Below are 15,139 nucleotides of genomic sequence, written 5' to 3' on the forward strand. Positions count from 1 at the left end.
AGAGGGGGAGACAAATTTTAACAACAAAAGGGGGGGAAAAAAGCCACTCGGCAGGGGGACTTGAGTATTTGTAGACCTGAAACTACTTGAAATTTATTTTTAGAGTGACTAGATTTCAAGTGGATGGTGGTTCCTTGTATAATAAATGTAACTGTGACAAATTGGTGTATGCTTCACACCTAACTTTAGAGAAGGGCTGATTAGATAGCGGGATTGCATTGTTTTCCTGAAGGAAAGGAGCATTGTCCAGTGGTAAGAGCAGGGCTATGGGGGTCAGGAGTCTCAGGTTCTACTCCCATTTCTGCTACTTGATGCAATGTGTGACACACCTTCCTGGAGATAACCTATGTGAATTGGGGTTAGATTAGTATTTATTTTCTAGAGAGGTACCAAAATCGTCTCTTTAAAAACATCTGGTTCCGTAGTGCGTGTTGATCCTGGTCCGGAGATTAGATTAGACATATTTACTCTGAATGGACAGTTTGTCATTCATTTATCTTTGATCTAGTGTTGCATGAGTCAGTGTCTCAGGTGAAAGCTAATTAGTCCTTAAACTCTGGTGCTAAAATCACGGTTAGACTTAGGACTGTAGTGGTTTCACATGTATACCTGTCATTGACGTCAAGTGGAGTTTTGGATCAGCCTTTTAGAAAAATGTGCAGGCAAAGACCAAGATGGCTTGCTCATTCATAGGCATTTGCCTGCTGACTGTCCAGGGTGTGCACGGTGTCAGAATCCTATTGATTCCTTTTGCTAACTAAGCACCATCAGCAATGGCCTGAAACACCTTTTTCCATTTACTACAAACAAGGCTGTGCCTCTTCCACTCAAGAATTGACCTCACTATGGTGATCAGTGCCTTTATTACTGGTGGGCTAGAATACTGAAGTGAAGGCCAAACTTTGGCCTTTACCTCGTCCAGCATGCAGCAGCTAGTCTCCTGACTGAAGAGGTCAGCAAGAGCCTATCATACTAGTGCTTCTCTCTTCGCTGGCTTCCTTTTCTGCAGATCCAGAATAAATATGCTTTCAGGGCATCTAATCCATGGAGAATATTATCGTGTTGCCTGAGTGGATGAAGTAATAGCCTCCTGGTCTTTTCTGCCTCATTTCTCTGATGGCTAAAGGGGGGGGGAGAAATGAACAGTTTTTACTGTATATCTGTTTGCTGAAATATACTTGGCCTCAAACTTCTTGAAGAGGATACTACTAAACCAGGCTCATTAGCTTGCAGTAACAAAAGAATGTTAATATCTTGTTATTCTCATGAAGTTTGTTTTCTTATTTCCATAGGCTTGCCACCACCAGGTCCCATTCCAGGTAGGCTAATGATTTGCTTTTAACAGTGGCAGTGAGTCAGAATAGTAGTATGAAATGGAGTGGCTGCATCTTACCTTGAGCTCATTCAGACTTAGGCTAAGGTAAGCACTAATAAGCAGTGCAATCTCAAACTCCTTCAACTGCTTAACTTATAGAGCTCAATAATGATCCATAGGGCCACTTAAAACAATCATTTTATCTCAGAAGAATAATCCAGAAAGCAACTTGGAGAGCTTGGTTGGCAGAGGACATCATGAAAGTTTTTTGGTTAAATTTCAGAAGATCCAACTTGTGTCATCATGGGATCTCACATAGTGATGAGTCTTTTACATGAAGCACTTTGATTTGGTAGGATTTCAGAGAGTGTGTGAGAACAAGGGGGCAACAATGGCCGTTTTCGTTGGAAGTTCTCTTTCCCATGACGTACAGTAGAGTTGGTGAACGGTAACAAACCAAATGTAACAAATAAGCTTGAGCCCAAGCTGGAACAGCCCCAGACTTTGAGGAGCTTCAGATCCTGATTGGAACTTCTCATCTAAGTGTAAATAATATTGCAGAATGGATTATTTTTGTTATTGAATGGACCCTGCTCATAGTGAGCTTGGATCTAGGGAAATGCCACCTCTAGCAAAGCAGAGCACAAATCCCAACCTACTTCTGGGCGCTGCTGTTGCCAGTTGCAATTCTGGTTCCATCTAGATTAAAGTTATGATGGGCTGGAGGGGAAGGAAATGACTTTAGCTACAGTGGAAGCTTCATATAGAATAATTGGATTGAAAAGTGTAATGCATGGAAAATACCCTGTGATGATTTTTGGTTCTACGGTAATTAGAGGAAGGTTCATGACTCACTAATAATGATCAGAGCTTTGTCTCAACAATAGCAACTGCTCTAGAGGGATGAGTTCATAAGCATTACAACTTTCTCTAGTCATATTATCTACAGATTAAAAATCTTTCAAAAATAGGGAAGGGGGAAATCTTGATGATTGTGTGTCAGAATAACTTAAGAAAACACATTCTTTTAAAATAACAAAAACAAATGTTTACACTGGAAGAAACTAATGGTTCACTTAGCGTGATGTCCTTACCATTGGTAATGGCTTATGCAAGAACTTCTTGTTTGTTTGAAACTGGTAAAATTTTCAAAATCACCTAAGTCTCATTTTCAAAAGTGATTTAGCCACTTTGAAAGTCAATGGGATTTAGAAGCCTGGGTATGCAAGTCACTTTTAAAAAGTGGAAAGAGATCATGTGGGGCCCTTCTAACATCCATTTAACTGACTAGTTTGTGCTCTGCCCTACCGTGGTTTCTGCCTTCTACAGTGTAGTTATGGTCAGAAAAGTGATTTTTCCCAAAAGAGTACAGTAGGCTTCCATGTTGCATGTCACATTCAATCAATGTACAGCTAAAACCATCATTCTATTTACAGTCAGCCCTAGGGATTTCAACCTGGGATCTTAGAGCCGAGCCTTCAGTTCTCCATGGGACTGCACAGGTTTAATGTAGGGGGAAATTTTCACTCTGTACTTGAGTTGATATTTTGTTGATGGTGCACAAGCCAGAATAGATTCTGGCTCCTTTTTCTTTAGCTGCCCTGTCTCTGTAGGGCACATAGGAGTAAAAAGCAGTAGAGGTTCAGTTGTGGTAAGGGCACATGGCTCTGAATACACTCAGGGGTGTGAGTTTGTGGAGTAAGAAGGTGCCATTTCCACAACTGTTCAGAGTAGAACTGTGCTTTAATTGCCTGATTTCTGGGGGAGTCTAGCCCCACACTGTAAGCCTGCTGCAGCCTCATCTTGACACTGTGCTTTTATTTATAGGGCTGTTCCCTCCACCTCTGGCTCCTCCACCAGCTCTTCTCATTCCAACACTTGATGGGTAAGGCAGAACCTTCCTTTGGGTAGATAATTTTCCATTCTGGTTTTACACAGCCAAGTGCAGATAGACAGTAAAATGGAATTACTCTGGGTGGGAGGCATAGTAGGGAAGTAGGAGCTATCTTGTTTCTTTCACAGTTTTAAGAATCGTGAAGAATTTTTAAGAAGTGCTAAGAATCAAGGTATCTTAAGGAGCAGGATGTGGGGATACTGTAACTAGGTGTGCTACATAGTAGGAGACCCATCAGCATGGCCATATGGTATCTGGGAATGCTAGGTTTGTGTTTAGAATATTTGTAGAGTAACTTACAACCTGCACCTGGTTTGAAAGGGGAGCATGAACTGCCAAGTTAGCAGTGAACTCTTGCTCCAATGCTTTCATCTGTTGCAGCAAACTTCGCCCTTGGTTTGTCAGTTTACTGGTATCTTGCCATGTCACACACATGCTAGGAATATGTTCACGAGCAGTATTAGGAATTGTATAGTCACTTTCACGGTGTTCTTAATAATGCCATTTTGCATTTCCCTGGCAGTTTTCATCCAAGGATCTTAGAGCACTTTGCTGCTATGAATTATTTCTTATGAAGCATTATGAGCCTCGTGCAGATTGGGGAGGACGATGGAAGACTAATGCTCGTGGAGGCAAAGGGTCTTGCCCAAGAACACAGAACAGGCTCATGGCAGAGCCAGGAATATAACTTAAATTGCCAGACTCCCAGTCCACGACACCACATCATGCTTGAGGGAGTCGTCTGTGAGGTGAAAGGTCATCTTGCATGGCTAACGTTCCCAGATGGCCTCCCCCCCAAAAGAAGAATGGTTGGAGATCCTTGCATGAAAAAATGCTATGGAGGGCAAAATGTGATTATTGTTTAAGAGTAGCATAACACGTGGCTTTATAGCTATTAAAGAAAATCTCATTTCATTCAAATCGTCACTCCTTCCATCCCCAAATGATCTGCCACCATCTGCTAGAGATGAACAAACTCGTTCCTGTATTACATTAATTTACACAATTTTTTGCCCAAAACGTGAGTGAACCTAAGTAGAACCTTTCCTTAGACTCTGATAAGCTTTCCTCACTTCTCATTTCCAGCACGATCTTCCATTTTCACACTGCCTCTGGCCTTTTCAAGACTGACCATTTTCCTGAATTTTGGTGTGGCCGCTACAGGGCATCATGACAAAGAGGAAGGAGGATCTGTGACTAGAGGGAGGGGAGACTGTCAGGGTTTCTGGCCAGATCCAGTCCCTCCCTTCTTATCTCCATCCTCCCGGCAAGACCTCACACTCTGTTCTGCCTCTCCCTGCTACCAGATCCCACATCCAGCCTCAACCCAGGGCAATGGGGGGAAACAGCAGCAGCAGAGTGGAGACTTGTTGGTCTGGAGACCAGGCAGGTGTGAAGAACCCAGCTTGGATTTCAGGAGTTGAACAGAAAAGCAAGGGGGTTAGGAAGAGACTTGTGGCATCTGTGGGGCGGGGAGGGGTCCTGTCTTAATCTCTCCATTGAGTTAACAATACGTGTATTGCAGGTTCCTGCTCTGTATGCTAAACTGATGGCAGGTAACTGATGTTAGTAACTGGTGTCCTTGTGTTCTCTCCAAAGCCAACCTGCTGGCTACAATAACAGGCAGCCTCCACCATTTGGATACAGCTCTGCAGGTGAGCACAGAAGCTACAGAATGGTGGAACTGACTGGGCGTGGGGCTGGCCAGAGGGTTGTTGGTAACTTACCCTTGTGCTAGGCTGACCTATGCCTCTGTCACTGTGACCTTTGAAGCTGTGTCTGCGTTCCAGACAGCCCAGTCGCTGACAGCGGGTGTCAGTAATGGGCCTAGCAGTAAACGTTCTAGACCAGGGGTGGGCAAACTTTGGCCCAAGGGCCACATAAAAGTTGCAAAACTGTATGGAGGGCTAGGTAGGGAAGGCTGTGCGTCCCCAAACAGCCTGGCTCCTGCCCCCTATCTGTCCCCTCCCACTTCCTACCCCCTGACTGCCCCCCGGAACCCGCCCCCGGGACTCACACCTATCCAGCCCCCCCCCCCCCCCCCGACCCATCCAACTGCTCCCTGTCTCCTGACTGTGCCCCCTGGGGCTCAGTGCTCCCTGCCCCCTTACCATGTTGGAGCTAGCCATGCTGCCCGGCAAGAGCGGCGGGCCAGAGCACTGGCGGCGTGGCATGTTGAGGCTGTGGGGGAGGGGCCGGGGGCTCAGGGGCTGGGCAGGATGGTCCTGCGGGCTGGATGTGGCCCGCGGGCCGTAGTTTGCCCACCTCTGTTCTAGACAGTCGTAGATCAGCTGCACTCTCTGAAGTGACTGTGACCCAGGTGATGCTTGTAATTAAATAGTTCTCATTCCTGTTTCAGCTGCTCTCAGCACCCAACTCCCATGTCAGCAACAGTGCAGCCATGGGTCCCTGTGCCCCTATTTGTAATCCTAGCTTTTTCCAGGGAAGAACACACCCCCAGCCAAATTTCAGACTTTCCTGCCTGAGCCTTTGAACGTCCCCCTCCCACCCTTGCTGTATCTTCACTCCGTGCTACATGTACACACCCTGCCTATGCACACTCACAGGAACCTGTCTCCTGATGGAAGATGCAGTGACAGTGTTTCAGTAGATCTCCTTTCCCGCTACAACTCTGCCCGTGCTGCCCATGTCCTTTCCTGTTTCTTTAGTATCCAGCTTGCTCCTGCCCTGGGTCAGCGGCACTTACAAGTGGTGCCTATCTCCATCGAGCAGGCAGGATTGCAGGTGCTGACACCTTCCTCCCCCTTTTGGGGGAGAGGGAGGTAGGGACTGCAGAGCCTGGGTATGAGGCATCTTGAGAAACTGCAGCCTTCTAATCTAGTATTCCCTCAAATAAACATCCCAGCAGCAGCCTATACCATCTCAGGCTGTGACCTTGATGACCCTTTCCAATGAAGCAGGGCAATGGCAGGTCAATATGTGAATAAGACACCTCCAGGGAGGTTAGTTTTGGTCTGGGATTCACTAGGTATCACTCTTCCTTTAGCCAGCACTGAGACCTCTGCATGATATTTCAAAGCATTTCTTAATTCAACATCTGATAGAGAAGGAACCTGGGATTTACCTGCTGCAGGCACCAGCCCTAACCCTGCAAGGGGTCAGAGACCAGACCTCTTGCTCTCTGAGCTAACAGAGCTGGCTAGGAATCTTGAAGACTAAACTATAGACTCTGCTGGCTAATCAAAAAGAGACATACCGTCAGGGCTTCTCAGGATCCTTTGTCTTGTCCTCCTGCTCAGAGGATACTTCCTGGGGAAGGAAGAAACCATGGGGCTTCCTGGGGGAAGACTAGTAACATGGCCAAGTGGGCAGCTGTGACCCACAGAGCTCCTAACTGAATATCCTTAATCAGTGCCTGGAGTAATTGCAGCAACATCTGCCTGTTTCTGGCCTAGGGAGATGATGCTTAAAACTTGTTAGAATATCATACATGAAAATGAAGGGCTCCTGGGTGAAGAGGTGGGGGTTGGGTTAGTGCTTATTCAGGGGGAGGAGTGTCACTTCCTGATCCAGCAGTACCACTAACTGGAGCACCTACATGTTACTGGGTGAGTCCCAATCCCAGACCTGACCTAGACCAAACCTGCTTAGGTTGCAGGATTTGACGAAATTGCCGCCCAGTGTGGCCTGGTTGCAGAGTGCAGAGTAGCATGTCGTCTTTCCCCGCCAGGTCAGCGTAAGGGGCAGCACTAACCCTTCAGACGAGTGAAGGTTCTGCTCTCTCACTGCAGATTCTGGTTTCATCAGCTACCCTCCTATTTCCACGTCTCACACGCCCTGGGTGACGACAGTGGATAAGGGCACAAGCAGCTCCAGCAGCAGCCACTGGGAGTACTCCAGCTCAAGGCGTGAGAGAGAAAGGGAGCGGGAAAGGGAAAGGGAGAGAGACAGAGACCGGACTCCAACCACCAGTGAATACAACAAGTAAGCACGGTAGTCCATGTGACACTGCCATGGCCTCCCAGGGAGGGGGCTAGGCTCTGCCAGATGAGAGCATGGAAGTTATTACCACACTTAGTTGTCTTGTTGGAGGACATGTCGGTGGTGACATGTGAGTACTAAGTCCTGCTAAGAGGAGACAGTACTGGTCAGTAGCTAGAGCACAAGAACAAGAGATAGGACACCTGGGTTCTTCTCAGCTGTTGACTTGGTATGCAGCCACATAATCTCCATGCCTCAGTTTCTCTGCTTGTAATACAGGGCTAATTGACATATAATTATATACATGTCATGTATAATTTATATACATAATGACATATATCCACTTCTTGTGTAAGGCACTTTGTGGTCTCTGCATGACAAGTTCTATACAAATGCTAGGTACCATTAATTATTCTGTAGTTTCAAGATGACCTTTGAAAAGCTTCTAAATGTAACAATTTTGATGGGAAACTGCCCCCTTTTGCTGAGGCCCATGGTTTGAAAGCTTTTGGGATAAGGAGCACTGTTCACTGTGAACCTGCCATGCAGTGTAAACCCTTAATGACAATGGGCATTTCTCTGGAGACAGCCACCTTGCTGGAAATTAAGTGTGTTTTAAGGGGACAGTAGCCGTGAGAGAGCTCAGTGAAGGAGGCTGCAAACCAGAGAGACAGGAAAGATGAGATGGTTGCTGTTCTTTCAATGCAGTTGCTTTGCACACTCCCACACAGGGCTCTCATACTGTTACTGTTGTCATAAGCACTGTTGATATTTCTACAAGCGTCATGCCCAGCAATACCAGTAGTTCCTGAAAACATCACCAAAATATATGTATATTCCTGGCAAAGGGTGCTGCTTGCTCTGGAACTTCTAGGCCACTGAGCCTAGCAAACAAGGCTGTTTTCTTGTAACAAAGAGCTTTTTAAAAAGGCTTCAGGTATTTTGGAAGTTGATCAGGCAGGGAAGGAATGAGCATGTTAACATACTGGAATTTGTAAGGCTCCTGGAATTCTGGGGACACGAATCATGTGATCTGCTTAGCACTCCAGGCATCGTGCTAGCATTTTTAGTTGCTGTAGAGTATGTTGGCATCTAGGAGCTTAAATTGTATTCACCAGGTAGGGCAAGTCACGGTAATCGGTTAATCCCTTTTTGAGGTGATCGTTCCCAGATGATAGCTCTTTCTTTGATTCTGGCTGATTGCTTCTATTTTGGGAGTGTTCTTCTTTAACTTGTTTCCATAGGTCACAAAACAGCATTTCAGGCTTTTTTCCCAGATGTTTCATTCTTGTTTCCAGTGATGGGACTTGGGATCTTTTTGAGGTTTTGTGTTCAATGTTTTTATGGAGAAGAGGAGTTATAAGACAGGCATAGGGGAGAAGAGAGTGGGAATTAAAGAATGTGTCTGAATTTTGGATATGCAGTTTTATATAGAAGAGGGTGAGATGTTTAGGCTGGAGAAAGGGTGCAGACCATAAGATCATGTGGTCTCTGTGTGCATCATACAGTTTCCTTGGGTGCGTGTATGTGTATTTATCTGTATTTGTGTGTAAATAAATAAAAATAGACTCAAAGTGGCAGATGCTCCATGACTTGCATGATGTAAAAGTAGCCTGAACAAGAGTACTGCAGAGTACAGTCCTGCATTAGTAGAGTGGAGAGATACAAAGACCACGTTTCTGGGCCACTTTGGTCATTTCCTTCTAGTTTATGGAAAACATAGAGCAAGACTGATCAATGGAGAGAGGGCATGTCATAATTGTGTTCCAGAAAGACCACCTGGGCAAAGGCCAGGTCCTCTACCACACACTGATGTGTAAGAATAGTCCTTAGACTCTTATACATCCTTATAGAAACTCTAAGCCATTCTCTTTAGTTGAGATCTCCTATACCTTGTGTTGGAGGGGTTGGAGTGTGTTGTGGGAGGGCCATGGATGGGAATAGGAAACTATTATTTCTATGTTTATTATTACAGACAGTTGCATGAACGTTTGTTGAAACGTATATGTTGATCTGAACTCCAGTGTTGCTTCTGAGCTCTGATAAAGCAGCTTATGGACTTGCGAGGGTTTTTCCTTTTAAATATCTGTTCTGATTGTGCTAGTGGAGAATTCCAGACAAAATCAACGTTGCACTTTGCCAAGAGGTGATGTTTCCCTTGGGGGGGATGGGGGTCTTCATATAGGTCAGGTTGTGAGTAGATGAGGCCCTCTGAGACCTTGGGATTTCACAGGCTTCGTGAACATAGCTCATAATGTATTAGAGGGCAGGCTCAAGTGCTAATGAGTAGCGTATTTTTCCCCCTCCCTCTGTCTAGCAGCTCCCCCTGCCTCACGGTACGCTTGTCTCTCCCCCAAAGCGACGACGAGCGATATCGCTACTACAGTCGAGAGCGAGGTTATGATTTTGAGCGGGATTATCGCAGGAGTAGAGATCGGAGCAGAGAGCGGGAGGATCGCCACCGGGAGCGCAGGCACAGAGAGAAGGAGGAGAGCAGTAAACATAAGTCTTCAAGACGGTAAGATTCCTTGTTGGTGCAGCACACCCTTTAAGTGGGAGTGGATCTTGGCTCAGGACAGAGGCTGGAATATCCACAGCAATCCTAACCTCTAGTCCATTCTGGCATTGCCTATGCTTGTGACATTGTCCAGTATCTGATGCTTCAGAAGAAGGCAAAATCCCCATAAGTAATGCATCTGGCCAGGGGTTCAGAGCCATCGTTGGTAGGGGAAGGATTCCTTTGTATTACTGTGTATTCATATTCTACAGGAGCAAGGGGATCTGGCAAACCACCATCTGTAGGTCCCCCACATTGGTTCCCAGCAGGGATACTGTTGGTCATGGACACTGCACCAGGAAACTCTAACTTTCTATGAAAAGAAATGTCAAACTAAAATAGGAAGAAAAGCTCAGCTGTGCTCTGCTGGAACAATGGACTTGTCCACTCCAAGGGCTGTGCACAGGACGGAGGGTTCAGTCCACCAGTCTGGACCCTGGGTGGTAGGCAGGCTCTAGCTGGAGCCCCTCACCTGTCCCGGGGTGACAGCTGAAGCTGTAAGTGACTGCCATTCTTGTCAATTGTTAAATTGACAAGAAAGGCAGCCAACAGCTGACGTAAGTAACTGACAGTGTTGATATGGATACTGCGTCATCCTAACTACACCGACATAAGCTCTACGTCTCTCGTGGAGGTGGAGTTATTATGTAGACGTAGTAGGGCACTTACATGGAGGGAGCAAGGCTGCAGTATGTACACTGACATAATTAGGTTGATGTAAGCTGCCTTACGTCGACCTAACTGTAGTGTAGACCAGGCCTTAGCGTTTCAGGCTGGGCTGCTTCTCTGGAGGAGGGAGAATAATGATGCCTTCTCCATGTAATTGATGTACTTACTTTGAAAGTGTATCAGAAAAACCTTCTCTCTGGAGACTGGTGGTAAAATGCTGTTCTCATCTTTCAGGATGCGCATGAATTTCTCCAAGAGGTACTGACTGCTCTCTTGATGTAAAGGAAGGTTTAGAATTTCACAAGAGGGTGGAAACCACAATGAAATCCAAATTGAAAACAAATGGAAGCTGGTGCTAGTTTAATAACAATACTCCTGATACCCAAGAGATCTGATGTTGTAGTAGAAATACAGCAAATCGCTTGGCTGTACAGGCGGCGTGTACTCTCTTGAAATGATGCCAAAATCCATTAGAGTGCTTCGACAGGGAATTAGGATACAGAATGCCAGCTGGAAATGAAACACAGATGGATTTTCCTCTTGCTGTCTTTAAAAGCAAGCACTCCCCCGTTTGAGCAGCCCAGAGTGCTTGGATGAGAATTTTGTTCCACTGAGTAAATGGTGAAATCCACGTACAGTGTTTTTAAAGGTGGCTCTGAATTACAATTGCATTTTGGAGCCTAGTGCTTGAGGTGATCATGCTGGTAAGCTCTGATGTCATTTGGGATCCTTGCAGTAGGAGAAGGGGCTGCAGCGCAATTTTCAACTTGCTTTAGGTTAGATTTAAGTCTGAAGAAAATCTGTCATGTTTAGAAATGAAGCCCCCATTTTAAATGTTCAAGACCTTTGAGAGGAAGGATGGTTGTGTGGTCAGAGCGCAGAGCGCAGGGTTGAAAACAAGCAGAAGTAAGTTCAGTTCCTGGCTCTGCCATTGATGTGTTGGGTGACTGGCTAGGAGATATCATCTGTCTCCCAGGATGCTGGGAGGCTTATCTCCCTGTGCAGGAAATGCTGTGAGATCCTTGGAGGGAAGGTATTAAGTTAACATGCCAAGAGTGGTTTCTTTTTATGATAATAGAACTATGATTAAAGCAAGTTAGAAACTGACTTGCAGCCTTGGGATTTTTACACATGGCCTGTGTTCAGCAAGAGGTGTACCTCCACCCCTGGGTTTGGGAATGCCAGTTGTAATAAGAATGTGTTTGTGTATCTTATCTATACACATGCTCTGCGTGAAGGTATCCATGTGCTAAACTCCATGTACACTCCCCTGGGAGCTACTCCTCTGCACTTTCTCCCCTACACAACCCTGCTGCATTGGTTTGTCCATTCTTAACCTGCAGAGCAACTGCAGAGCTCCTTTTCTCTTTTTAAAAAGAAAACCTGGCAGAGAAACTTTTACACATTTTGGGAAACCGGAAAGAACCTCCCCACACAGTCCTGTGGCCTGTGACTTAGGATGGGGAGAGCTCAGTCCTGGGCCAACACCTGGCTTATCAGAGGTAGAATTGGGCTGTTTTGTCCAGTTAGGAAGTCAGCAGTTGTCTCTGCCAGTAGGATCAGTCTTTCCTCTCCAGCCTGGGTAAGTCCCAAGAGATTCTGCATAGAAAAACTGGCGTAGGTAAATTTTTCAGCAGTCTCTCAAATTTATTCTTGTCTACTCAGTCTGCATTCCCTCCTGCCACATATTATTGGAGCCCGGCTTTTACAGGTGGAGGGATACCAAAAATAGTTCTAGTAAAAGCCAGAAACTATTCCTACAACCACCTCTGTCAAATATGTGGCATGTACAGATTACATATTGGTGCACCATGGCAGAAAGGATTTATCAGCATCCAGTTGGGCCAACCTGTGTAACGCCCTCATGGATTTGACATTCATGAGTAACAAGAGCGTCCTTGAACAAGTGCTGATAAAAACCTTTCTGTGGCATCACGTTCTCAGCGTGTGTAATCTCAATCAATCACATTTATTCTAGGTCACAAACATGCCATCCTTGTCAGCACCTTTTGTCATAGGTACACTTGAACTTCTGTGGCAGTTGGCCGTGCTGACGCTTGATTCTGGTTTCTCTACCCCTTCCCCCTCATTGCAGTAAGCAGCACGAGAGTGAAGAGGGTGAAAGCCACCGGCGCCACAAGCACAAAAAGAACAAGCGCAGCAAAGAGGAGAAGGAGGCCAGTGATGACGGCGTCGCAGAGGGAGATGAACAAGATGCTAAGGAGTAACGGCCCCCAGCTGTCCTTTCGGAGGGACTTGCTCCTTTGTGAGCAGCATGGCATCTAACTTTATTTTCCAAGGGAAGCAGAGATGACTCTGGTGGCCAAGTATTGAAATGCAATGTGACAGCTCAAGCGTTAAGGCTGAACACACACGAGACAAAGTATGGCAGTAATAGTATACACAGCACTGAGCTACTCTTCTTGTAAACGACCCTAGAAGAACTTCATTGTATCAGATCCTATGGTTTCTGATGAAAGACAGCTTCAGCTGAAACTAATGTATTTAGGTAATAGGGTTTTTTTGCGCAACCATGGTTCCTTTTTTTAAAAAGTAGGACAGTAACTGCAACTTGAACTTTATTGTCCAAAGAAAAGTGTGATTTAGGTCCTCTGTGAGCCAGCTTAGAATCTGGCATCTGTTAGTGAAAGTGTCATCCCCCAAATCCATTTCTTCATAGCTATGAAAGTATCTTTCATTCATCCATGGCAGGATTGGCAGCATATGGAAAGGAACTACTTTACAGGTGTGTCATTTGAACCTGCTTTGGTCTAATGGCTTTTAAAAGGTAGGGCATTCAGAGACTTCAAACCCAGCTTTTTTTTAAAACCGATTGAGAATGTAGTTCTACCACGTTATACCTGTAAATGGAAAGTCATCTTCTGTGGAAGACTGTGGTGAGAGCAGGAGTTTTTTTTTTAATGAGTTTGGATTTTTGGTAACAATTGAGATAAATAATCTAACACCTTAGGGAACATGCAGTTTGACGTTGGGTTTACTTATTTATATTCAGCATCACTAATATACCTGTGCAATGCATTTCTCCCCCCTAAGATCTCAGAATAAATGCAATCAAATTTTATGCTGTTTGATTTAGGGTTTTCGTTTTGTTTGTTTTAAAACAGAGAAACTTCTCAGTGGAAAGTGGGGGTTTATGTATACCTGGTTCTTACACAGAATACTGCACTTGTTTGTGTGAATCCACAAGTCTCATTTTAAATATCTTCCACTTCTATGAATTGATATTTAAAAATGTCTTAAATCCTTCCCCAAAATAAGATGGTTTTGAAATTTTACATATGATTTTTTTGTACTGTAGTTATGCAAGTCTGAGTGTTGTGTGAAGCTTACAACCTTTGAAACTTGAGCCAGTACAGCATGATATCAGTTTGTATGCTATGACACTGCATTTGATGGGTCTTTAACTACAAAACCTGTGGGGAGCAGAATAAAGCAATTTTTTTTTGTAAATGTGGGTTTTAAAAACTTTTTCCATTGTTTTGAAGCAACAGAATGGTATGAAGTGCACCCTGAAGGCACAGGAAAAAAAACCCAAACCACAATTAAATGTATTTACTCCCTTTTCAGTGCTCTGTAAAGCCATGCCTCAACTTTAACAGAACAATTTGGCTCTGGTGATGAGATCTGTTACCATTTAGGAGGCAGACCAGGTCAGTAGTGATTAGCTTTTGTGGTGACATCTGCGAAGAGTTAGTGGTATCTGTCTAGTTCTTAATGTACAAGAGGTCAGGTTGGCAGAGAAGCCCAGCACTTGGGAGTTCAGGCATACTGGGGAAAGCAGTACAAGGATCACTTTGTACTAGCACTGCTCTGGCTCTAGAGTGAATGCTTCATTTTCTAGCCATATTCATTAGGCAACTTCCATGAACGCTGAATTTATTCATTTTTGGAGAGGAAAAGTGTTCTTACTAAGATGGGGGAAGAAGCCATACCAAGAACACTTGCTTATAGCAGAGAGGGGGTAAAAGGTATTCAGCATCTGCTCAATATATAAAAATGGAGGGCTGTCAAGCGATTAAAAAAATTAATCTCACTGTTAATAGAATACCATTTATTTAAATATTTTTGGATGTTTTCTACATTTTCAAATATTGATTTCAATTACAACAGAATACAAAGTGTATAGTGCTCACTTATTTTTGATTACAAGTATTTGCACTGTAAAAAAAGCAATATTTTTAAATTCAACTAATACAAGTACTGTAGTGCAATCTCTATCATGAAAGTTGAATTTACAGATGTAGAATTATGTACAAAAAAACCTGCATTCAAAAATAAAACAATGTAAAATGTTAGAGCCTGCTAGTCCACTCAGTCCTACTTGTTCAGCCAATCACTCAGACAAAACACATTTGGTGACATTTGCAGGAGATAATGCTGCCTGCTTTTCACTTTCAGGTGACACTCTAAACAAGAACAGGTGTTCTCATGGCACTATTGTAGCTGGCTTTGCAAGATATTTACATGTCAGATGTGCTAAAGATTCATGTGTCACTTCATGCTTCAACCACTCTTCCAGGGGGACATGAGTCCATGATGATGATGATGGGTTCTGCTCAATAACAATCCAAAGCAGTTTGGATGGACGCACATTCATTTTCATTATCCAAGTCAGACGTTATCCAATGTCACCGGCAGAAGGTTGATTTTCTTTTTTGGTGGTTTGGGTTCTGTAGTTTCTGCATCGGAGTGTTAAGACTTCTGAAAGCATGCTCCACACCTCATCCGCTCCCTCTGATTT

At 44.5% G+C, this 15,139-nt stretch overlaps 1 protein-coding gene across 3 annotated transcripts in view; it reads left to right on the forward strand.

The window, feature by feature from the left end:
• The window catches only part of LOC141993117 (uncharacterized), a 34,668-nt gene extending 20,466 nt beyond the window's left edge, over nucleotides 1-14,202 (forward strand). Inside the window, exons 11-16 of one of the 3 annotated variants that reach the window (XM_074962430.1) lie at nucleotides 1,293-1,319; nucleotides 3,143-3,200; nucleotides 4,809-4,864; nucleotides 6,962-7,154; nucleotides 9,469-9,669; nucleotides 12,473-14,202. In XM_074962430.1, coding sequence (XP_074818531.1) covers nucleotides 1,293-1,319; nucleotides 3,143-3,200; nucleotides 4,809-4,864; nucleotides 6,962-7,154; nucleotides 9,469-9,669; nucleotides 12,473-12,605 — 668 coding nt within the window. In that variant the 3' untranslated portion in view covers nucleotides 12,606-14,202. The remainder of the gene's footprint in view (nucleotides 1-1,292; nucleotides 1,320-3,142; nucleotides 3,201-4,808; nucleotides 4,865-6,961; nucleotides 7,155-9,468; nucleotides 9,670-12,472) is intronic. The other 2 variants (XM_074962431.1, XM_074962432.1) reach the window with 2 other exon arrangements.
• Nucleotides 14,203-15,139: the final 937 nt, after the last annotated feature.

This window comes from Natator depressus, chromosome 9 (genome assembly GCF_965152275.1).
Source record: "Natator depressus isolate rNatDep1 chromosome 9, rNatDep2.hap1, whole genome shotgun sequence".
Lineage (NCBI taxonomy): Eukaryota > Metazoa > Chordata > Testudines > Cheloniidae > Natator > Natator depressus.